We start from the raw sequence: 24,561 nt of genomic DNA on the forward strand, positions 1-24,561 counted from the left end.
TGGGTACCCTCTATAATATTTTGTGGAGGGAGTAACGGAGGAGTGTCCAAAGTATTAATCAGCAGGATCAATGAATAAAGGTCACTTTCAACTCTATTACTAGGCAACAAGTTATTATGGGCCAAGCTATTATGAAAAAACTTGGTCTCTCTCTTCAAGGTGCTTGATTCTTTTAAGATTCTAATAGATCACATTCAAGCAAACTGTGTGTAATGTATGGAAGTTTGCAAACATCTGTTAAAATGATGTAGGAATCTCCTTTTATTCTGGTTCAGTCAACAAAAATTCTCCATTCCTTTCACCAGTGGTTATATGTACTTCCATTTCTGAGTCAAGTCACTTAATTCCAACAACTGAAGAAAATCTGTGGATGCTTCCAAACAACAACAAAAATATTTTTAAAGCCCTATGTGAGCTCTAATTCACTGTTTGAGCATTACCTAGTTTCTATCCCATGGGAAGCCAACTTGGAGGCCTCCAGATGTTGTGAACTTCAATTCCCATCAGTCACAGCTAGCATGACTAATGGTGAGGGATGAGGCAAACTGTAGGCCTCAACATTCAGATGCCACCAGGTTGGTTACCTGTTCTATGTGAAGGGGAAGGCAGCTCTTTCAGTGGCACCTACCCATCCCATGCTGAATCTGGATAAACTTGGTGAAACTCACAACCCTTTCTAAGACTCCCTGTGTAAGTGGGGTGAAAGCCTTAAGTTGTTCTCAGATGTAGATGTGCACAGCTGAGAAAGCTTTTCCCAACATCTGCAAAGTTTCTGTTTCACCAGGCTTCTCAAGGCAAGCTGCAAAGATGATTGAAATCTTTTGTCAGTTTCAGTAATGATTTTTTTAAGGGTAGATGCCTCTGGAACTTGAGAGGGCCAGAAAGGTAGGAAACCAAAAACACATGCCATCAAGAACATCACCAACCACACCTCTGCTCTAACAATGCTACATTTCAGTTCACACCTAAGAGGACTTTGCGGCAATTGAAAGGAATTTGCTTATTATTATTATTTTTAAACAATCACAATAAATCAGCACATGCAAAATGCTGAATGACAACAGACAGAACACAGGAATGCAACAGTTTGGGATTAATGGGTCCAAATGTTTCCTTCCATTCACAAAAGGGACTTTGGTCCAATGGGGGCTCCTGCTAACAGGATTCTTGTCCTCCAACTATAGCCCCCCAATACTCTCTTCCATTCTGTTCGAGCGGTTCCGACAATCCTCTCAAACAGGTTTTTAAAATAATAATAATAATAATTGGCAGGAAAAATCTCATTTTCATTGAATAGAACTACAGTCACAGGATTCTTAGATCCATCCTAGTGTATGCATTCTCAGGGATAAATGAATGTGACTGGTGTGAGTGCAGATACAGATAGTGTCAATGTGCTCTTGTTTCCCAGCATAAAAACTGCATCTTAAAACCACATGCAGGTTAAGATCTATTATACCTGTTCTGGGTTGCATTTCATAAATGCCCTTGATGAACAAGTTCATGTAAGAGTAGCTATTAGTAATATTTCTCTAGGAAATCCTAGAGTGCTGAGGTTATTTGCCTACAGAGAGATCCTAATTGGTTCTTCACTTCACCACAATCAATAGGTGACTTGAAATGGGAAATAAACCCCAGACCTTTGGTGTGTTTCCCCTGAGAAGAGAACCAGTTCCTTCTGGGTTGAATAATGGATTGAATGCAAGACCAAAAAATAAAATACAGTATTGTACTTGGAGGATGGAGCTAACTCATGTTGATGGAATTCATATTGACAATTTTTTAAAATTACATTTTCTTTTAGGAATGAAAAGAGTGAAAATAATGGTCCAAATGATAATCAGAGGTTAAAGAATTAGTGGGGTGTGTGGGTGTGGGTATGGGTATAATCACAGTTCATCTTTTTTCTTCAGGATGATATTCCTCACAAGTTCAGTGATGTGAGGTTTTATTTCCTCAATAGTGACAGTAGAGTCCCAAGCCTTGACCGTTTTCCCATTTGGATCTACAAGGTATTTCCAGAAATTCCAGGTTGGCTCCTCACCAGTGGAATCTACATAGGAAGGGGAAATGACATATAATTTGATTATTATTCAGTTATAAAGAAAAAAGATACTAATGATGGATTTGATTGTCAAAATCAATGCAGAAGTTAAGCAAAATAAAAATGTAGGCTAAGCAAAATCTTTGGAAAAACTATGGGCACACCACACGTTTAAAGAACATCCAATCTACTTTCTTATTATTATTTATTAAATTTGTATACTGCTCTATACCCGTAGGTCACAGGGCAGTTCACAACATAAAATTACTATATATGTAAAAAACACAAAATACATAATAAAAATAAGAATGAAAACAAATCAATAATCCCCTTGTCCACAAACACATTTAAAAGGGCATCGTGTCAATCAGCCAAAGGCATGGTTATAGAGGAATGTCTTCGCCTGGCAGCTGATGGTATATAATCAAGGTGCCAGCTGAACCTCCCTAGAGAGAGCATTCCACAAATGGGGAGCTGCTGCAAAAAAGGCCCTATCTTGTGTTGCCACCCCCTGGACTTCTCGTGGAGGAGGCACATGAAGAAGGGCTCCAAAATATGATTTCAGGATCCAGGTAGTTTTATATGGCGAGAGGCGGTCCTTAAGGTATTGTGGTTGTGAGCCATTTAAGGCTTTCTAGGTCAAAACCAGCACTTTGAATTAGCCCTGGAAATTGGCAGCCAGTGCAGTTGAGCCAAGATCAGTGTAATGTGATCAAACTGTCTTGCCCCTGTCAGCATGTGATTTAAATCACATGGCTTCCAAAGCACATGTTCCAACATCTTTAACAAACAATAGTCAGGATTATTTGAGGGAAATCATGGATATGTATTAAATGTATGGTGTTGATCTGCTATAAGAGCTTATCCACCCTTCCTCTTGTATTGCTGCTTTCCCCCAGAGAAAACATTGTGGGACACAATGCTGAGGTTTAGTATTTTTATCCTTAATGCCCAAAACTTTATTTTCATTTACTGCTTCTGCAAGTAATCAGGTGCTGGAGCATGCAAACCCTTTCTCTGGGTACAAACTATCAGCCTTCTTCTAGGGAATCTCTGGGTTTCTCTCATCCTGCTTTTTGTTGAGCTGAAGAGATCACTTAGCAATTCTTACAAGGGCTCCTTTCAGTCATTCTGCTTCTGGTAGAAGGCTAGAGGCAGGATGAGTTTCCTCATCTTATAACTCTCATTTTTGGAGGGGCGCTTTCAGACTGTCGCTATTCTTGGGTGAGATTCAGTTACATACCAACCAATTCAGGTTGCTCAGTTATAGTTGATTGGGAAGTCCTGTGCAATAAATCCCCTTCCCCAAATGATTGGACTTTTTTGCAGTAAGGAAAGTGATGGGGAAAGTGTGGGATGCACTGTTGTCTAACCTCCCTGTAAATAAATCAGGATAAATGTTCAATAAACAGTTGTTCATCCGGACACAGTCCAGGAGGCATAAGCTCCAACTGTTGCTTACATTCAAAAGACTGCACAAACAATATCTGGAAAAGTTTAAGCGGAACCTGCAGAGGAGGCCATCTATACTTTTCCAGGAACACATATCTGTGATTTGAATGTTTTTGTACTACTTTGATTTGAAGGACAAGGCAATTAAACCTCAACTGAATTCCTGTCATTCCTATTGAGTTCCTGGGAGATAGAAAAAAGTAGAACGAACATAATCACAACAGATGCTCTAGAAAGAGATTGCCTTTTCACCATTTAACCTTGACTGAATTGAAGAACTAGCCCTTAAACCTTGCTGAATATTGCCAACCTCCCTGCCGCTCCCCCCCCCCCATCTGAAATGGCACCGCTCGCTATCATAAATCATCTACGACTTTGGGGGCAAAGCAGATTCAATGTCAGCTGCTTTAGAATGCCTGCTGTACTCACCAATTAAATATTTGAAGGCTGGATTTGCCCCGGTGCCCTTGACTGCTATCTTGCTGAACATGGGAAAGGTGACTCCATATGTTTTCCTGGCAAAACTCTCAATTTCTTTGTTGGTGCCTGGTTCTTGAAGTCCAAATTGATTACAAGGGAATGCCAGCACGTTAAAATGATATGAGCCAAGTTCTCTCTGCAGCTGTTGAAGGGCTTTGTAGTGGCTGTCTGTATAGCCACACTCACTTGCAACATTGACAACTAAGGCTACCTAAAGGGAAAATAACAATGAGAAGGAGACATATTATTTCATTCATTTATTAGATAGCTAGCTAGACCGATGATAGATATAGATCGCTGCATTTTTAAAAAAACCCAGGGCAATTCATAGCACTATAAATACATCCTCACTAAAATTCAAACATTAAAATACAGCAACCAATATTTGCAACAATGCCCACAGTAAGCCAGACCCAGCTACAGACTTGGCATCAATGACCAGATAATGCCCAGGTAAACAAATGAACCTTCGGCAGGCATTGAAAACTCATCCCTGTTGATGCTTGCTTTGCTTCAGAGGGGAGGTGATTCCATAAGCTGGGTGCCACAACAGATAAGGCCCTCTCCCAGATTGCTGCAATATTGATTTCAGCAGGAGAGCCTCTGCAGATCTCAGTGAACAGGTAGGTGCTTCACATAACCTGGCCTTGGCCTCCATGAATTTCTTTAATCCTCTTTTAAAGCCATCAGAGTTGGTGGCTATGGCTACCTCTTGTAGGAACGAATTTCATAGTCTGATAACGTGCTGCATAAAGAAGTGCTTTTTTGTTTGTTTGTCCTACAACATTCCACTTCATTCAAGTTCAAGTTTTACAAGTTCAAGTTTTATTGCGGCAAAAGCCAGTAACACTAAACACCACAAGATCAAACAAAAAGAAATCAACAACAACATCAGGAAAAAAAAGGATTACACAAGGGGACTTCGCAGTGTGCCATTCAACAGAAGAGATTTACGCTTCCTGATTACTAAAGTGCAAAATTTGGCCACCTTATATGATATTGAGCTTGAGGAATCTTCCAGAAGGTATTTTCGTAGAATTTCGGGGGAGGATTCCAAATAATGTTGTAGGGGTATAAATTTTGATAAAAGCGGCAAAATAAGTTGAACTCGTTCTTCACTATAAAATTCGCAAAATAGAAGGATGTGTGTGACAGATTCTACCATATTAGACATACAGGGGCAGAGACGCGCATGCATTTCCACTTCATTCGATGTCCACGAATTCTAGTGTTATGAGAGAGGGAGATAAACCTTTGTTGATCCACGTTTTCCACGTTGTGCATAATTTTATAAATATCTGTCATGCCATTTCTTGCTTTCCTTTTTTTAAAACTAAAAACTCCAAAATGCTGCAAGCTTTCTTCACAGGGGGCTCACTCTATTCCCTTGGTCATTTTGCTTGTCCTTTTCTGAACCTTTTCAAACTCTACGATATCCTTTTTAAGGTGAGGTGGCCAGAACTGAACACAGTATTCCAAACGCTGTTGCACCATAGATTTATAGAACAGCATTACTACACCAGCAGTTTATTTTTAATTTCTTTCCTAACGATCCCCAGCAGAGAGTTTGCCTTTTCCACAGCTACTGCACACTGGGTCAACATCTTCACTGAGCCATCTACTACAACCCCAGAGAGGTCACTCAGTACAGTGGTACCTCAGGTTAAGTACTTAATTCGTTCCGGAGGTCCGTACTTAACCTGAAACTGTTCTTAACCTGAGGTACCACTTTAGCTAATGGGGCCTCCTGCTGCTGCCACGCCGCCGGAGCATGATTTCTGGTCTCATCCTGAAGCAAAGTTATTAACCTGAAGCACTATTTCTGGATTAGCGGAGTCTGTAACCTGAAACGTATGTAACCTGTAGCGTATGTAACCCGAGGTACCACTGTAATGATTTTGCTGACTGCCTGATACATATTGTTAGACTACAGCAACAACTAGAACCCAGCCCTATCTGCAGAAAATTCCCCATAGAGCATTCAGAAATTCCATGGATTCCATACATCTCTGGGGGCAGACCATTCTAATGGGTCCCTACCCCTGTAGGAGAATACTCCTGCCCTGGGACCAAACCTCACCAGGAAATGGTCTGAGAAGGACAACGGAATTTCTCCAGCCCTCCTTTCCCAGACCTATCTCTTTCATCTCCTGGGGCAAGAGGTATATTGAAGACATGCCCTGCTCTATGCATCAGGTCAATGACAAATAGAGACAGTTTCATGGTTGTTATGGAGGCCATGAAGTCCCAAGCAGGCCCACTTAAGGCGGCCTTGGCACAAATGTATGAGTTAATTAGCAGTAATGTAGTTGCACATTTTGAAGTGCAGGTCATCATGACACAGATTTCCCTCTATTTTCAATGTTCTGAAGAGGAAGGCATTAGCAGACTTGGGAACTGCCACATTTTTCTGAAGTATAAAATATATTTAAGGGGGGAGAGAAAAAACTAAAATAGACCAAAAAGTATCCTCAGTGGACATGGAATGATGGCTAACTATTGGAATGGGAGAATAGAAAATTGGATGAAGATTCATGAACTGGACTGGAGTACTCAGCAGTGCGAAATCTTGTTGCAGGACTCGTGTATGCGTGTGCGCACATGTGTGCAAGTAACATTCTCTCTCTGTGTGTGTCTCTCTCTCACACACACTTATTTTCTCGTTCAGGCGACCAATGTGACATTGATAAATGTACTATTTACAATGAGATGTAGTTTTATCTCTGAAGCTAAGCAAATCTAGATCTGAACAAGAGCTGAATTGAAAACTTCCTGAGAGTCCCATGTATGCAGATATCAGGTTCTTGGAGAGATCCACCTAGATACTTTGCTCCTTCATTGCCCCCCTGGTTTCCCCCCCCACCCGGTGCCGCCCTTGTTGTGACCCATGACTTCTTTGCAATAACTGCTTTTTACTCTCAGTGTGATGCAATTTATTTATCTGCATGATATCAGGCCTCTTTGTTCTCTTTTAAAACTCATTAAAAATTCCAGAGCTTTTCAGCCTAGCTTTGCTATCCCCAGACTGGGAGCATCTCTTCACAAAGGGCAGAGGGAGGGAATCTGTGGCCCTGCACATGTTGGACTCCAATTCCCATAAGCCTAATCAATAGAGTCAATGGCTGGAGATGATGGGAGGGGACATCCATAGGGCTACAGGTTCCACATCCATCACAGTTAGTTAGGAATGGCCTGCCAATATGAAGCTTATAGTTGTTGCTATTGGCATTTACATCCCAACTTTCCTCCAAGGACAGGCATAGGCAAACTCTAGCCTTCCAGATGTTTGGGACTACAATTCCCATCACCCCAGCTGACAGGACCAGTGGTCAGGAATGATGGGAATTGTAGTCCCAAACATTTGGAGGGTCGGAGTTTGCCTATGCCTGTCCAAGGAGCTCAAGGTAGCGTACTACATGGTTTTCTTCTTCCATGTTTTATCCTCATAAAACTCTGTGAGGTAGGCTGAGAGACTGTGATTGGCCCTGTGAGCTTCATGGGTGAGTGGGGATTTGAACCCTGGTCTCCCAAGGGCCTAGTCCAACACTCAAACCACTACACCACACTGGCTCTAGGCTTGTCAGTGAAGTCTGTGTCCAGATGGCCACAATATATCATAGCTTTCTAGGATCTGGGTACGGCCGACTACAATGCTGGACTAGGAGCATGAGAATGTTTTGTCTGGACATGCTCGTAAGGGCAGTGTGAACGCATAAACACTCTTGAGCCACAAACAGAACTGACTTTGTCAACACTGCATTTAAGAAATCCTGCCAAGTATTTTCAATAGTTTTTCTATAACAAGCTCTCTTGTGTATTTGCTTCCATGGGTTGGGGGGTGGATAAGGGATATATAGTTTCTGAACACATTGTGGGCAGTGTCTGAATGCAAGTGTGGGAGTGAGTTTTGCAGAAACGCAATGTCCTATGCAAAGCACTCTGTCCCTAGAGGATACATTTCCAGTTCAAATTAGCAGTGTCTTTATTTGTTATGCTGAACAATGTATTGTATATACATCCAGGGCAGAAAGGGAAATCCCAAGTTTTTCTCTGGGAGATGGATTGATTCTGTCCCTTAGAGCTCAGATTCTCAGAGCCCTAGGAGTTAGAGGGAGTTTCCAGTGGGATCATTCTTTGCAGTATCCATAATTTCCAGCATTAGTTTGTCCATTTAACTGAAAATTACCCATTTAGAGGAAAATCGGGTAATTAAAAAAAAACCTGTCACCAACAATCAATTTGTGATACCTCAGCAACCAATATGCAAGATTAAATCCGTCTGGAAGCACCCTAAATTCAGGATGTAATGGACCTTTTCTAGCTTCTGACAGCAGGTAAGAGCAAAAGCAATTATCTGCTGATATACTTAGAATATCATAATTACTGTGAATCAAGTTTGCCATCTAGTGTCCACTGTAAGCACCTCACACTTTGCTCTTTCAGAAATGTCCAAGGGTGTATGGGTGAAGAAAATAGGGAGCAATAGCTATGTGAGGATGAAACTAAAGCAATTAATTTGTATGTAGTACCAGTTGTTTATACCCAGAAAAGGGAAGAATTATACCTAAATACAATAGTTCAAGTTGTCAGAACATTGATGGCCATATGTTCTGACCACCTAAACTGTTTCAGCATAGACAGAGGTGGGAAAGAGGGAAGTCTGGAGGAAATGATTTAGCTAACCTAGTCTAGTGCTCTTCAGATGTTTTGGACCACAATTCCCATCATCCCTAGCCAACAGAGCCTGACTGTGGTTGATAGGAGTTGTTCAAACCATCTGGAGGGCACCAGGTTGGCAAAGGCTGAACTACAGCCTGCTGTCTTGGAGAGTGTTAGAACAGGGTTTTTTTTAAAAAAAAGTTAAGTATTGCAGAAAAAGATAGGCTTTTCAGTTTCCATTGCAGTTTTTTAAAAAAATAATAATATGCAAATATACATTACTGCTTATGTTAAGCAGCACATTTCAAGAATATGAATTTAAGGGTTGAATCTAACGTGTATCATACTCAGAGTAGCCCCACCTAAATTAATGGGCATGACGAACTTAGCGTCACTAATTTCAGCGGGTTTATTCTGAGTAGAACCTAGTTCAGACCTTTAGAAAAAGAACATATATAGCATCTTTAATATCTGTAACAGATAAATTAAGTGCCTCTTCTTCAAGTAATCCTCCGCATCACATAACACCAATGTTAAAATTTAAAAGAGCAGCGGTAGTTTGACAGGGTTATAAAATGTCAAATTAGATGTTTCCTGTTGAATCCCTCTGTAGCACTGGGCCTCTCCCGCCCACCGTTTTTTCTCCCACCCAGTTAAACAAAATGAAGTTTTCTTAAGAAGGCAGCGAACATATTGCAATGACAATCTGTAACTATTTTTAAAAGAGAGGAGGGAAACCCGCATGGATCCCGATGATGGTACTTCAACAAGTGGCATCGCCAGAAAATAACGTAGGCGCTGCGATTCCGAGTGAATGAAAGGCGTCTTGCCTGCCTGCCACGTATACGCGGAATACTGTGGGAGGAAGGAACATCTCATGCAAGAACAAGCAGAAAAGGGACCTGACTGCAGCAAACTTCTGGTGCTTTAATAGAGATTATAGCAGAGCCGTGGGCGCCAATCCGCAGGCAACGCGCCCCAAACGAGACCGTTCCCAAACCGGTCAGGCCAGTTAAAAGATGCATTATCTCCCCCCGCACCGTCCGTCATGCAGGCATGCCGATGTGACTCGCTGGTTAGCTGGGGCAGCAGCAGCAGAGGCAGCTCTCCTTGCAAACTTACCGAGCCTCTGTATTTGTCCAGGGAAACTAGCTTGCCCCTGATGTTCACCACTTTATAGGAGTAAAAACTGTCCTCTTTCGGTTCGGTGGCGCAAAATGCTAAGAAGAGCAACGCTCCTATGACGATCAGCATGGCTAAGGGGATAAGAAAAACTTTGGGGAAAGAGGGATCCGCTTTGTGCTCTACACTGCCCTCAGGGTCTAACATACTGCACACAAGCCCGGCACTGACGTCCTCCACCATCGCAAAGCACAGCCGGAAAGAAGCGTCGCCTGCTGCAAAAAGAAATTGCAACAGTTTTTCCTATTTCCGTGTAAAAGCAATCCACATCTTCTCTCTCTCTCTCTCCCTCCCTCTTTTTTTTAAGGGAATCTCCTAAACAGTTTATTAGTGATCTCGCCTATCAAATGCCTGATTTGAGATTTGCAGTTCACGCTTTTCGTTTTGCAAAGGGCTCTAAGGCTAATAGTCTCTTTTCAGACTAAAAAACCCAAAAAACTCCAGACTAGTACAGTAATCTTTCTGGCCTTTTATAAAAGACTGATACAATCTCTACACATTAAATCCAATAAATCAAAAATGCATTTTAAGTGAACCATAAAATACCAAGCTAGAGAAAAAAGCTGTCATCATTATCCAGTTTGAGATATATATTTGAAAGTTGCTTTGACCATGACTGATGATTGGGGTGACCAGGAAGCACAGGTGTCTCTTGCTTCCGCTCCATGAGGCCACTACATCCAGCAGTGAAGAAGCCCTTTAGCACCACCGAGGGCATGGGGGTAGCCAGGGGGTGCAGGGAGGGGCAGATGCCCCCCTAAATCAAGTAAATAAGTAAAAATACCTAACTAACTGACCAATTGCATCGCAGATAACTTGGTTCTGCCCCCCCCCCTCGCAACATAAAGCCTGCCACCTCCTAAAATAAATCCTGGCTATGCCCATGACTGAGGGTATTGCTTTTCTGCATTTAGCAGGAGGTAAAAATAAATTGGAAAGTTTCCTATCCACTTCCCTTTTTGCAAAAAGTCTGATTCCAAGAGGAAGAGGGTTTGTTATGCAAGAGCTTCAAATCAGCTTAAATTGTGTAACCTGAACCTGCCAGTAAGTGATTGAATCTCAGCAAGCAACAGTCTGGAAACAGCATTTGATCCTTGGACAGAAGCTGTCCTTGTATCCAGGGTCACTGGGATTTCCTGTTCTATCCACATTCATGTTCCATCTACATCTAAAACCACTCTTAGTTTTATAAATGAAGCAGGCAGAATAATTATGTGTATGCAGGATTTATTTATTGCAATATTGATATGGCATTTATATGTATTTTTTCAACCCCTAAAGCAGTTTGCAATAATAAAAAACAATATACGATATATTCTGGAAAGTTCACCATGCATTTGGACACCTCTTTTAAGATATTGTAACCAAATTCTGCATCATGGTTCCTGAGATCAAGAAGTAAGTTTTCATCTATGTTTGGACACAACTGAGCACTATTTGAATAAAGATAGCAGACTGAACCTTTCAAAATAACTGATTTTAATCACTGGTTTTAACAACTGCTTTCAAAACTGCACTGAATTTTGTGGGGTGGGGGTGATGTCATTTTGCGCGTCTGCGCATGTGTGAATGGCGAAACCTGGAAGTACCATAACCCTTTCTGGTACTTCCAGGTTGCCACGGGACGTAACCTGAAAGAACATAACATGAAGTGGTCGTAACATGAGGTATGACTGTATAACATTTTTATCCCTCTGTCTTCCAAGGTACTCATAACAGCATGAAAGCTGTGCCCCAGTTTATCCTCACAATAATTCTGAAAGGTAGGTAAAACTGAGAATGTGAGTGGGTCAATGAGCTTCATCATAGCCAAGTGAAGTTTTGGACCAGGATCTTCCTGCTCCAAGTCCAACATTCAAGTTAAGGGTGCTGGAAATTGCAGCTCTGTGAGGCGTAAACTACAGTTCCCAGAATTCTTTTTTTTGGGGGGGGGTACGACTATGTGTTGTAGATGTGTATTGTATATGCTTTAAATGAATGCTGTAGGTGTGACCTGTGCTAGCTCTCAAATTCTTATTTAGCTGTTAAATTCCTTGGGTGGCCTTGGACAAGTCACTAACTCTCAGCCTAATCCAGGCATGGTCAAACTTGGCCCTCCTGCTGTTTTGGGACTACAACTCCCATCATCCCTAGCTAACAGGACCAGTGGTCAGGGATTATGGGAATTGTAGACCCAAGACAGCTGGAGGGCCAAGTCTGACCATGTCTGCCCTAGTCTATCTAACCAGGCTATTGAGAGGAGAGTAACCCTCTATAGGCAACCAATCTCCATGGAGGAAGGACAAGAAGAATATGCATGCATGTGTATGAAAGGAGATAAGATTTGTTAGCCTTTAATGTGCATCTTGGCCTGATCACACTGAAAGCGTCCTGAAAAATCCTGGAGACTGCTGGTGTAGAGGTGAGACTGGCAATGAAAGAAGGACAAGTGCTGCAATTCTGTGCTCGCTTGCTGGAGACTAAGTGTCACTGAATTCAGCAGTTGGGAAACAATGGAGGAGTGCACCTTTGGGGGTGAAGTCAAACTGTAGGAAGGTTACAGTGCCTGCTGTGGCTGTGGAGAGAGAGAGACATGTTTTGTTGCAGCTGGGGCAGATGAAGGCATCTGGCTGTGTGGCTGCAGATGCACCATGGTGTTTCTTCTCTCTGTGCTCCTCCAGCATTCATGTCATGTTTGCAGACATCTTTGTCATGCAGAGCTTATCTGCCAGTGGGCCTGGTGCCTGAAGCCAACTCCCTGTAGAGCACATCCTTGAAAATCCTGCCATCTTCCATTCTGTGGATATGACCAAGCCAGCATAGACATCGCTGACTTGGGAGTGCAATTCTTTTCTACCATGTGATGCCCCAAATCTTCCTGGCATCGCTTCTGGTGGTTGTAAGTTGCTCACTTCCAGAAAGCAGCATGCTCAACATGCAGGCCTGGTAGACCTTCATATTGGTATTGGACATTAGCATCACATTCTCCCATACCCTTTTGGAGAGGCAAGCCATTGCTGTAGCTGTCTTGCCAATACCCTTGTTCAGCATCAATTGTAAGGTTGCTGGTTATGGTGGAACCCAGGTAGGCAAAATCTCCTCAAATGTGTGGTCACCAGAGCTGATGTATGGAGTGCTTGTGATGTTTACAAATCCAGAGCAGAGTCCCTAAGATGGTTGGATGGCGTCTTGTACACCTCCTTCCAGCAACTCCTGCAGCTGGTGTCAATGTATTGCTTTGTTTTCCTTTGGACCACATCAGTGAGGCCATGAGCTGGGTCTTATCATCTGAGCAGCCCAGGATCTCCATACACATATTAATTCAAAAGAAATACATGCACAGTCAGGCTGTTACAAACATTACAGGCCTTGTGAGAAGCACTGGTGCTTGGAAACAGTTTGGGTGGCCTTCATGATTGGATGCACCATATGAAATGACTCTCAGCATGCTGATCCCACAAATATCTCATCTATCGCATGATGCTACATTGCCCTCTCGACCCACGATTTTTAAAAACTAAGCAGATAGTTGGCAATGGAGGTGGACTGCGCTTAATCCCTTTTCGGAATCTGCTTGTGAGCGTCATCAGGAGGATCTGTTCCACAGCTACGTGTTTGCTTGTTTGCTTTCTACGCCTCAAGTTTCTAAGGTCCGTGTGTCAAGGAGGCAAAGCAAAAGTCCTGGCGCGATAAGATGTTTGGATGATTAGCATGCGCGGTTTCCTTTCAGCAAAAGCTCACAGGCAGCGCAGAACCGACTTTAACCCGGGCTTAATTTTATTACTTCATATGTTTGCGTGGAGGGGACTGTCAGCCGTGACTTCAGCGGGCCGAGCCTGGCCCACGGTGCAAATGAAACCCTGCAGGCAGCAACTCTCGGCCGACCACGGCCCTGAGGCGGCGCGCAGCTCGGAGGGCTGCCCGGCCAAAGAGTTTCAGCCTCCACCGTGAAGACTCCTTATTTTTGAGGCCTCAAAGGAGAAGGGAGTTCATCTTTTCCTAGGGGGAGGGAGGGGGCTACCGGGATTGTAGTTACAGTGGATAGGTGGGAAGGTGGGGGCAGAACAGCAACGGCTGCCGCTGCCTTAAGACAGGTTGGCAGAAGGCAGCCTCCGCCGCCTCCCTCCCTCACACCGCCCCCGCCCCCCCCCGCCGCGCGCGCCTCCTTTCCCCTCCCCCACAATGCAGTGCGCGCCGCGGCTGACATGGCGGCCGGCCCAGATTGAGGCGCTCGCGTCGGGGCCTCCCAACTGCCGGAGCAGGACATGGAGGGGGACGCGGCCGGCACATCCCTGGGCTGACAGCCAGGTACTTGAGTCCCCCGAGAAAGAGAGAGAGAGAGGGCGGCGGCGGCGGCGGCAGACGGAAGCGGGTCGTGTCCCCCCCCCCCGCGTCGCTCTTTCGCCCTCCTTCCGTGCCCGCTCCTGGCTTCTACCCTCCTGGGGGAGGGGGGAGGGGGGCTCTCTGCACCAAGGCCCTTCGCTCGCCTCCGCCACGGTCTCCCCCCCCCCCGACACCCACTTTTTAAAGTCTTCTCGGAGCACCTCTTTTTGGGTGGGTGGGGGTCTGCCAGGCGCCCTCCTAGCTAGGGTCCTGGTTGGGACCCCACTTCCCCATTCCCTGCTTTTGTTTCTCTCCTGTCTGGGTGGGAAGAATAGAAAGTTTAAGGAAAATAGGCCCTTGGATGAGGACTGTGCCCTGAGCGAGTTGTTTTGGTGTGTGTTTTTGTGTGGGCGGGGGGGGGGTGTTGATGTGGTTGGCTAATTCGATAATTTAGAGGGGACACACACCAAAAAGTTGATCCTGCACGTGTACTTCTGAGGGCTAAGAGGGGGTGTTGTTTGTTCCGTGGGAGCACTATAAAGACGTTGGAGCATAGCCTATAGAGGCATGTTTTTGGGAAATCGAGCTGTTTTTCTGATAGTGGGCTAAGCTGTTAACACAACTTGATGGGTTTCCTGCGAGGAGGGGCTTGACACAGATTTCCACAAAATAGTCCTTTCGCACTTGGGGCTTTTAATTGGGGGGCTCCCGAGTGCCGGCTTTAGAGTGTCTGGTGTCTGGGAGCCTCTCAGTAAAGCAGATGGGTGAATAGTGGGGTCAGTGTCATCACTGTTGTAAATTATTATGCAGCACCATCAGCCTACAGGGCACTTTAAAGAGCTTAGTAACTACTACAACAAATAGGTTTCTACCTTAAGGCGATCGCACTACAAAATAGCAGAGCATATTGTGCTATTTAGTGATGGTGGGTAAGGCTTTTGGCTCTCTGCCTTAGCACTGGACCACTTTCACTTGGAACCTTCCCACTATAAAGTGATCTCTGGTCAACAGCTGGTTAAAAAACTAATTAGTTGTCTGCATTTTGCAAATGGAGAAAATCAAGGGTTCATGCTTCAGTAACAGAAGCAGGCATATATTAAACTTACAGCTTTTGCTGTTGTTGCACATTTCAAAAGCACACTATGAGGAGCCATGATTGATATGCAGATTTGAGTATGTATTCAGTTCCATTGTAAAATGTGAACTTGGTCAGTTTCATAGCAGAGCGAAAATAGAACAAAAATACTTATTGGGCCTGTTGTTAAATGGTCCTGCTTCTCTTCTATGTAATCATCTTAAGTATTATGACATTGTAATAACCTTTCGAATGTAAGATTTCACCACATGAAGATTGAAAAATATTTGATATTGCTTGGGTTCACTATCAACCTTTTTAGGTGCCAGTCCAATAAAGAGCTGAAAACTATGTAAAATTCATTTATGCTAACATCAATTTTTAAAAGGGCACCTGATATTTTTATGGTGGTGTTCACATGTATCACTGGCATAGAATTGTGGAAGATTCTTCCATTATTACAGTGTGAAAGAAGCATACTAGCTGATGATGTCTCAAAATTTGGGTTCATAGTAGAAGTTATCTTTTAGGTTTTAAAAGAATGATCTAGTTTACACATCATGGTAAACCATAGTTAATAATATTATGTTAGCAAGGAGATTGATTCTGCGTCACTCTTCTTTTACTTGTAGAGTCACTGTGTTGATGATGGTGATGATAATAATAATAATACAAATACCATGAGTTGGGGCAACAACCCAAACTCCTTGGCTTAGCATTTTGTCTGAATTGAGAATTATGGTTTGTTTTGTGCCAAATAAACCATGATTGATAAGTCAAGAACAAATTTTGGCTTTACATTGTGGTTTGTGTGGAGGAGAACTAACCACAATCCCATTTGGACATGATGCAAGCCAGGAATTAAGTTTTGTTACTCCTGTTCACATGAGGGAGAGTGAAGCAGAAACTATCTGCATTCCTGGTTTAACTGTGGTTTACTGTGACGCTGTAAACATAACCAGAGCCCTTTCTGAAAGCAGGCGATTGTCATTCTGTAACAAACGTAGACTTTCTGCGCATTAGTATTTATGCAAATTGGGTAAAACCCCAGTTTACAGCTGTGTGATACACTACCCTTATTTTGAGAAGCTGTTTGTGCAGTTTATGATGTGCGAGACTACAAGCAGTACATGTCTTGTATGGAGATTCTTGAATGCTGCCAATGAACCCTGAACAGGGTAATGTTTGTTAGGAAGTTAAAGTTCATGTTGCAGTAAGTTCACATGATTTAGTATTTCCAAATACTGAAAGAATCAAAATCGTCTGAGCTAGGCAAGAGTGCTAATGTCATATTTAATAGTTATTGTGACTATCAGCCACAGGGAGTAAGATCAACAATGGCAAGATAAAGTTATCTGTCTCCTGTCACCAGATTCCACTCCAGTTTCTCCAGTGAGCGCAGAGTAAATCTAAAGAAAACTTTGCTATCATTTTGCAGTATGTTTAGTAAAATAAATTACATTACGTCAGCCCAGAATTCCTTGTGATGAAGCTGTCCAAATTACATAGAAAAGGAAAGTAATTTTAAAAGCAAAAGAGGCATGTGGGTGAAGGGTGCAGAACTCTTCCCTCACTCCACATCTTATCTCCCTGCATGCCATTTCTTCAGGCACTAGTTTCTGAGCAGAGGTCACATACCATGTCTAGAACTGTACTCAGTTTTCCAAATGTGGCCACATCACAGATTTATACTGCCTTGTATTTAAACATTCACCTAGTAGGCAACCAAGAATTCCATACACATGAATGAGAGGGCTGGTGAAGGATTGCTTCCTCCCTCCTCTGTGCCCATGATAGAAATCAAACCGTCAGAGGAGGGAAACCTGCTTCTCTGTGCTTATAATAGAAATGTAGTGGGCAACTACAGAAAGAGAAGGCCATTTTATCATAAAAGCCATCAAATTGTTGTCTTTTCCAACAGCTGTTATGTTTACTAGGGAGCTTTTGGTAAAGTGTTTTGTCAAAAGCTTTTTCAAATCTTGGATACAGTACCTACTGGATCACTGCATGTTCATTGTGCTTTCAAAGAATTCAAAATCATTGGTAAGGCCAAACTTGCTGTTGTAGAAACCATGCTGATTCTTCCCCAGCAAGGCTTTTTCATCTGTATAACTGTACCTTTGCTTATGCTTTTTATCAATTAACCTGGTATGGAAGTTAGGTCTCTAATTCCTCCTGAATGCATTCAAAGAAAAAAAAAAGCCTATTTTTAGTGACAAGCTGCACATTTTTCTTAGAGATCATGTGTTGTGTTTAAAGAAAGTCACATTTAAAGAAAAATATTTTTGGCAATTTGCTAAAAACTACTTGTGGGTTTTTTTGGGTTTTTTTTTGCTTACAACTGCCAATTTACATTCGTTTTGCCAGAATCTGTGGTACTATAGGGAGGAATTTGGGCAAGAATTCTTCTTTTCAAAGGAAGTCTTCTTGCCCTGCGTTGGTTTCTGATCTTCAGCTTAAATTGGATGTGTTTGGACAATCAAATTTTGCCTTACTAAACTAAGATAAAAATGAACTTTGTGCATCTACATTCAGTTGCTTTGCTCCTCACTTCACACAAGTGGAAACACAAGCTAGAATTTTGCTGCAGCTTCTTGTTATATTTGAAGTGGGAAATTACGATTAATGTTTTCAAAACAACCCTGGACGTGAAAACCAGCTTTAAACAATTACTTCATATTCTGGCTTGCTTGCAGGCCATTTCCTAGTCCAGACATAATTTCTCAGTTTGGAAGTTATGGTTAACTGTGGCTCTCTGGCTTATTTCCCCACTTGTGTGAAGGGAGGAGCAAAGCAGCTGCATACATGAAGCTTGTTCACCACTCAGCTTACAAAATAGATATTTGATTGTCCCAATGTGGCCATTTTCTCTGGGCTTCTATAATAATGGGTTTAAATAGCATTAAAATGTCCTGATACTCCCCCCCCCCCAAGTTTCCTCCCAAGAAATGAGGTGCCACTGTGCTGGATTGGAGCTGCAATGCAATGCAATAATCCCCCTTCACACACCTCTTATGGGATTTTTCTCCCTTTAAAATAGCCACATCTGCCCAAAGCTTGGATCTGCCCTCTCAAGGCAAATACCTTTTAGGGATGGGTGAATTGAAACTAGGAAAAATAGCACTGAGAGAAAGGGTCCCCCCTTCCTGCCCCAAATTAGGTTTGTTAATAGGCAAACTTAGTTCATTAATCATATGCTTTTTTAATGAACTAGTATTATTTAAATGGGGTGGTGGGTCGGTGGGTGGGACCTGTGGTTCCCCTGATGCTCCCAGCCAACATGGCCAGTGATTAGCGTTGATGGAAGTTGTAGTTGTATGGAGAGCTACAGGTTCCCCATCCTTGCATTTAGCTCTCAACAGGTCTAACATTTTAGTTCCTTCTTTAGTATTAAATGTTATTAAGCTTTTTGTACAAGTTGTAGTTCAGTGGGTTTGGGTTTATGTGGTTTTGCAATAATTCACATCTTGATATTACAGCCAGTTGGTAGTGCTAGTGAAAGATAAGTGAGATTATGAAACCTTAGAAACCAACAGGAAACGAAAGTGAAACTTATCTGCAATTGTCTGAGTCAAATCATAATAGTAATAGAACCTCAAACATAGCAAGTTTCAGGTTTAAGCACCAGGTGGCTAATACCTTTCTCTCTATATAAAAATTTAAGTAGCTTAAGTTTGTATTCATGTTTTAAACACAATAAAGAAATCCCAACACTGCCGTGTATTTCTGTTGTAGCAATGTAGTTGTCATTCCTTTCCTATCAAGGCAATATCAATGGTTAGTGAACGTGGTTAGCCCCCCAACTGATCAATTTCCCCAGCTGATGTCAGCATTTATATAATAATAATTTGCTACCTGTTCTGAGCAGGTTGAGGTAGGTTAGGGTTACAAATATGAGTGAATTAACAAATAACTACGTAAATGAAGGATAGTTTTTATTCTGAAATCATTAATTGTTATTTCATTGCTAAAGCCAATGTTGCCCTTTTATTAACCTTTGAGGTAATTTTAAAAAGCAATATTTACAAGATATATTTTATTGCAACTTTCAGGTAGTCCTTTTTGTGTTACATATTGTTTTGACACTGTTGCAATACAGTGTACTTTTCTCTCTCTCTCTGAACTTAATGAAAAAACTGAAGTGAAAGCAAACTTATTTTAGAAGTTGTTGAGGTATAAGTAAAGCAGAGGCCTATGTACGAATGCTCTGAAATGTTTTTTTTAATGTTTGTGAAAACATTACTAATTGGCAGCATTTCTACAAAACAATTGTAAGAGTTTGGAGCTCTAAATGTGGCCAGTAAGGTAGAAGTCCCTAGGAAGCCTCAAGGAAGAGCATGCCTAGCATAATGTGCTGGAGGATATTTCTCCCCCTGCTGCTTTAGTACTTGCGTTGCCCCAACAAAGGGCAAAGGAAAATCTCAAAATTAATGGGCAGAGCAAGCTTAACACAGGGCCTGTGAGGTGCAGAGGCACTGCCACATCCAAAGCTTTGCTGCCACAAGCTGCAAGCTGGCATAGGAACAGAACCTTTGGAATATCTCCTGGGTTTTGGATTCAGTATCACCTTGTTTTGGGACTCTCTACACTCTATGATTGTTGGGAGAGCTACTAGCGCTAGCTTATCACCCACTTGGTCAAAGCTAGCTGACCCTCTTCCCCTGCAGGTTGATGGAGAGAATCTCTGCTCCATATCCTAATCACCCCCAGCCAACAAAATGTGGAGGAGGGTTTGGATTGTGCTCTTATTAAACTAATAGAGGATATTTCCATCACACCATGTGAATGTTCCCTCCATTATTCTCCCCTCCCCCCGACATGCTTAGCTTTAGTCTCTCATTGCAAGCATTTTTGATATTAATTTAATTTAGGACTATGTTTAACAATGTAAGAGTTTCTTTGTGTTCTCATTCTCAATTTTTCTCATTAGACAATCAGCCAGATACCCTGCCTGAACAGAGGATTCTGCTCCACTCCAGTTGTTGCAAAATTATATTTCAAGTAGTCTCAAGTAATAGACGAAGCAGGTCTTCTCAATAATGGAAGAGGGCAAGAGCTCAAAAACTGGAAATCATGACACAAGAAAATCTGCCCGAATTGTCTGTGAAGAAAGCAAAGCTGTCAGAGTTACAACCAATCAAAATTATAAAACTAACAAAAATGACAAATCTATAAAAGAAGCTGGAAAAAGTTCTTCAGGTGGGAGCAGTTGCAAAAAGAATAAGCAAAATGATGTTTGTCCTGAAAAGTCAGGAGAAAATAAATCATGTAAGACAAATAGTTGTATTGCTGGATGTAAAGATATGGGGTCAAATATTCAAGATCAGTGTAAAGCAAAAAGGTTACCAAATGTACCAGCAGAAGTAGATGATCCGAAACAGATAAGAGCTCAGCACATGGTTGAAAATCTTTCAAGCTCCCATATTTCAGAGAATGGTGCTAGCACAGAAAGCTTACCATCTGCCCAGAGAAGGAGTTCTGAATTGGAAAATCCACCTGGAGATGATATATCCAAAATTAATACTAATCAGCCTGGGGACTCAGTCAAAAGTGGTTTGGATCTGGGACCAATGGAACACAAATCTGAAGACTCCTGTGAGTGCTGGATTCAGTTTTTATTTTTAAAAATCCAACAGTCTGAAATGCATTTTGAATGGCTTTTGCTTTGTGCATGTTAGTTATATCTTTACTGTCAAGTGTGGTAGAAAAATGTGTTTTGTAATGTAAGCTTACCCCACAACCTTTAAAAGTACAAAAATATTTTTTCTGTGTTTCAGTGCAGAAATAATTATAGCTCTGAAATAAAACATTCTCTTGCATTTTGCTCAGTCACTCTAAGTTGCTATGATAGTTTCTAAGCAGCTATTATGAACCTAGTTTTTAGCTAATATATCAGAATAGCTTGTTTCCCCCCATGTATGCCTACTCATACTCCAGGAAGAGGTGATAAAATGGAATGCAGCACATCAGATGGCAGGTGTAGGGTCACATTTTCAACTCCTTCTCTATGTTAAATACAAACAAATAAAATACATATGCGTGCATCTCCATTCAAATAGAAAATTGGCATACCAGGCGAAGGCCTAGTCAAATCTTCATCCTAAGTCTTTAAAGAACAAAACAGGGGCATAATTCAAATGTGGTATCTCCCACATGCCGCCTAAAACATGGCAGTCCATTTTTCCACCCCATTCTGTTACATGTGTAGACCCAGTGTGGATCAAGTATAATGTCACTCCTGTCTCTGTGTGCTATAGCATTCATTTCTTTATTTGGTTTTTTGTTGTTCAAATTTTAAATCCCTCTTAATCCAATCAGGATACCTGGGCAGTTTACAAAATACGAATTAAAAGTAATAAAAGTATTTTTAAAATAGTAATAATAATAATAATAATAATAATAATAATAATAATGCTAATTAAAGCCAATAAAAACAAAGTAAAACAGTAAAACAACACACAAATTTGAAAAACATGTACAGTACGCAGTATAAATACAGTAGCAGGTAATAAGTCCAAGAAGACTTTGGGCAATCAGTTTCATCCAATCACCAGAGTGAGCAGATGCTGTAGCACTGAACTATATGTCTTCATTTGAAGTGATGTGTGAACCAGGCCTAAATATAACATGCAACATGCAATTGAAGTTAACAAAACATTGCATATTGGTTTATAATAATAATAATTTCATATAGTGCTTTCTGAATTGCTCTACCTGTTACGTTATCTCGGTAATTCTAATAGCTCAAGGGTATGATTCTTGTTAATACTCTGAGAACAATCAAAAATTTACTTTTTAAAATTCAGCTTTATTTCTATGCTTAGTTTCACATAATTATCAAGGAGAGAGCATATTCACATTATAGGATTTCCAATTTATTTAATTTTCCCTTAGCTTACATTGAGTCTGGAGAAAAGAAGTTAATAATCAACTTTGCTCCTCCTTTCATTAGGTAAAATAAAGAATCCAGATTCTGCTAAAGAAGCTAATTCGGAGGCTGATTATTTAGAAAATATTGCTGTAATTGATGAATCAACATTGACGGCTGAACAGCAGCTAGGCTTGAAACAAGCAGAAGAGCGACTGGAAAGAGATTATATTATTCGCTTGGAAAAAGTAAGTAAACTGTACAGTTTTCTTTTTAGGTGATGCTTTTCCCCCACTTACCATAGCATGTCACATAATTCAGAAGAAATTAATTAGCTACTTAATTTCTTTAATAACAGTGGAGTGTGAGATGGTTCTCTTTAAGGAGGTAGAAACAGTTTCTAGAAAAGACAGAGGCTCATCCTTTGCTTTTCCCCCCTTATAGCAGATGTTGATTTGCACTGTGTGTTCTCATAATCAGTGGGAACACAGATTATATGCTTTTTATTTCAGTTGGGGTCTAATCACATGATATTTTGGGTGCATAGTAACCTTGGGGAAAAGGCAGTTGGTCCATGACAAGCCAACATTTGTGTGTTTGCCACCACTTGCCTAATTGATTTTGGGTCATGCCAGGAGACATTATTTCTGAACAATTTTGGGTGATGTGTAAAAAGCTGAATTTTGTGCATGTTAGCCAGTGTGCATAACCATTCTGGCAAGTGCTGTGGGTCAATGCACAGGCTTTTTCAGGGCAAAGAGAATTTTTCTTTCTTTAAAAGACTGAAGGCCAGTAAAATATCTGCTTTTCATGGCTTCTTGCCTTCTCTGGGCCCCTTTTCCTTTTTTTAAAAAAACTTACTTTTTCATGGGGCTTAGGCTTACTGTGCTTATTCTTTTTCTATTTGGCTGGAGAGGCTCAAAGCAGTCTCCCACCTTCATATCCAGGGTAGGTCTCACTATTGCAGAGCTTTGGAAGTACTTTTCTGTTGAACTCCTCATGATCCCAAGTCCTTTTACTTGCCTTTCCATATACGTCTCTGAGCCTTAGTGCTCTGAATCTTTCTTTTGCCAGTTCTTCAAACTCTGCCAAGAATTTTTTCTCTCTTCAGAATGAGCAAAATTGAGTGCAGGTACTGCATCTTTTGTTAGGATTTAGCTGATTCTAGGTTTCTGGTATTTTAGGATTTATAGCATTAAACAAGAAGAGCTGTGTTAGTGGCGTCATGGAAATATGAAAAATATGAGTCTAAACTATTTAGAAATGTGTGAATAAATTCTTCATAGTGTGTGAACAGCACAGCCAGTGTGAACAGCAAGGACAATCCCCATCTACTATTCTCATTGCTTATTATCGTCACAATGGAAAATAAAACAGACATAATTAATTGGCTGCTGAATTTTAAATGTGTGGTTTTTCCACAGCGCTCTCCAGAGTACTCTAATTGCCAGTACCTATGCAAGCTCTGCTTAGTTCACATTGAAAATATCCAGGGAGCTCACAAACATATTAAAGAAAAACGTCATAAAAAGAATATCATGGTAAGTTTTAGATCAAGGCTTGGAATTTTTTACCAGAATTATACTTACTTTAATTGCTTCATATAACTTCTAAGAATTATTGGACTGAAACCAAAGTAAATAGTTAAAGCACTGTAATCATAAGACTATATTGTAGATGGTGGAAAAAAAGTATTTTCCTATTGTCTATTATTGTGCAGATAATTCTGTCTCTAGCTCCCTCTGCCTGCCCCCATCTGTTGCACTTAAGGTATCTTGTTAAACAAATAAAAAACGTTAAGCACATAAAATATTAATTTACATGAACTGCTTCAGTGCATCACTGCTGCTCCTCCTCATCTTGAGACAAAAGGAAAAATAGAGCTGAATGTCATCAGCACATTTATAATATCCAAATACTAACAACATGGGTGACAACACTGAACCTTGCAGCATCTCTATAAGATAATTCATGATGAGCACTGGAGCAAAAGTTGTGCAACCCTATCTTATGGTGTTTCTCAGATATCTTTAATGACCTGTTGACATTATATCACTTTCATGGACAGTTTTTGCTATAGGCTGGAATTAACAAGATTTAAAGAAGCAAATGAAAATGGGTTGAACCTGAAAATTCTTCCAGTGGTAACACTATCCTTTACCACTCATAATATTTTCAGGAAAAGCAAGAAGAAAACGAACTCCGTGCTCTCCCTCCCCCTTCCCCTGCACAAGTAACTGCCTTGAGTTTTACGCTGATGGAGGCAGCAAAGGAACAAGGCATATCGGATAATGATTTCAAAATCCGCCAGGAAATTGTATGGGATATGGAAAAGATAATTCAGCAACACTTACCAGGTACCTAATGTAGATTCTTAGTTTTCTTTAAGGAGATTGTTTGCTTGTTCGCTTAGAATACATTTTGGGTCTACAATCAGTTTGACTTCCGTGTATTCAATTGTACATTAAAATACCAGTTTTGGAAAGTTGTAGTACAGGA

General features: G+C 41.3%; 2 protein-coding genes across 3 annotated transcripts in view; one reads left to right on the plus strand and one right to left on the minus strand.

The window, feature by feature from the left end:
• Positions 1 to 237: 237 nt before the first annotated feature.
• Positions 238 to 10,035, minus strand: GPX7 (glutathione peroxidase 7). The gene is made up of 3 exons (XM_083619530.1): positions 9,758 to 10,035; positions 3,926 to 4,187; positions 238 to 2,053 (listed from the first exon to the last, which is right to left on the minus strand). The coding sequence occupies exons 1-3, from the start codon at positions 9,998 to 10,000 to the stop codon at positions 1,890 to 1,892; spliced, it is 669 nt and encodes a 222-aa protein (XP_083475656.1). The 5' UTR covers positions 10,001 to 10,035; the 3' UTR covers positions 238 to 1,889.
• A 3,939-nt stretch (positions 10,036 to 13,974) lies between these two features.
• Positions 13,975 to 24,561, plus strand: part of TUT4 (terminal uridylyl transferase 4) — a 33,308-nt gene continuing 22,721 nt past the window's right edge. Inside the window, exons 1-6 of one of the 2 annotated variants that reach the window (XM_083619532.1) lie at positions 13,976 to 14,104; positions 17,116 to 17,237; positions 20,125 to 20,789; positions 22,147 to 22,310; positions 23,487 to 23,603; positions 24,242 to 24,419. In XM_083619532.1, the coding sequence (XP_083475658.1) occupies positions 20,234 to 20,789; positions 22,147 to 22,310; positions 23,487 to 23,603; positions 24,242 to 24,419 (1,015 nt within the window). In that variant the 5' untranslated portion in view covers positions 13,976 to 14,104; positions 17,116 to 17,237; positions 20,125 to 20,233. Of the gene's footprint in view, positions 14,105 to 17,115; positions 17,238 to 20,124; positions 20,790 to 22,146; positions 22,311 to 23,486; positions 23,604 to 24,241; positions 24,420 to 24,561 lie in introns of both variants that reach the window. The other variant, XM_083619531.1, reaches the window with a different exon arrangement.

This window comes from Podarcis filfolensis (genome assembly GCF_964270895.1).
Source record: "Podarcis filfolensis genome assembly, chromosome: 6".
Taxonomy (NCBI): Eukaryota; Metazoa; Chordata; class Lepidosauria; order Squamata; family Lacertidae; genus Podarcis; species Podarcis filfolensis.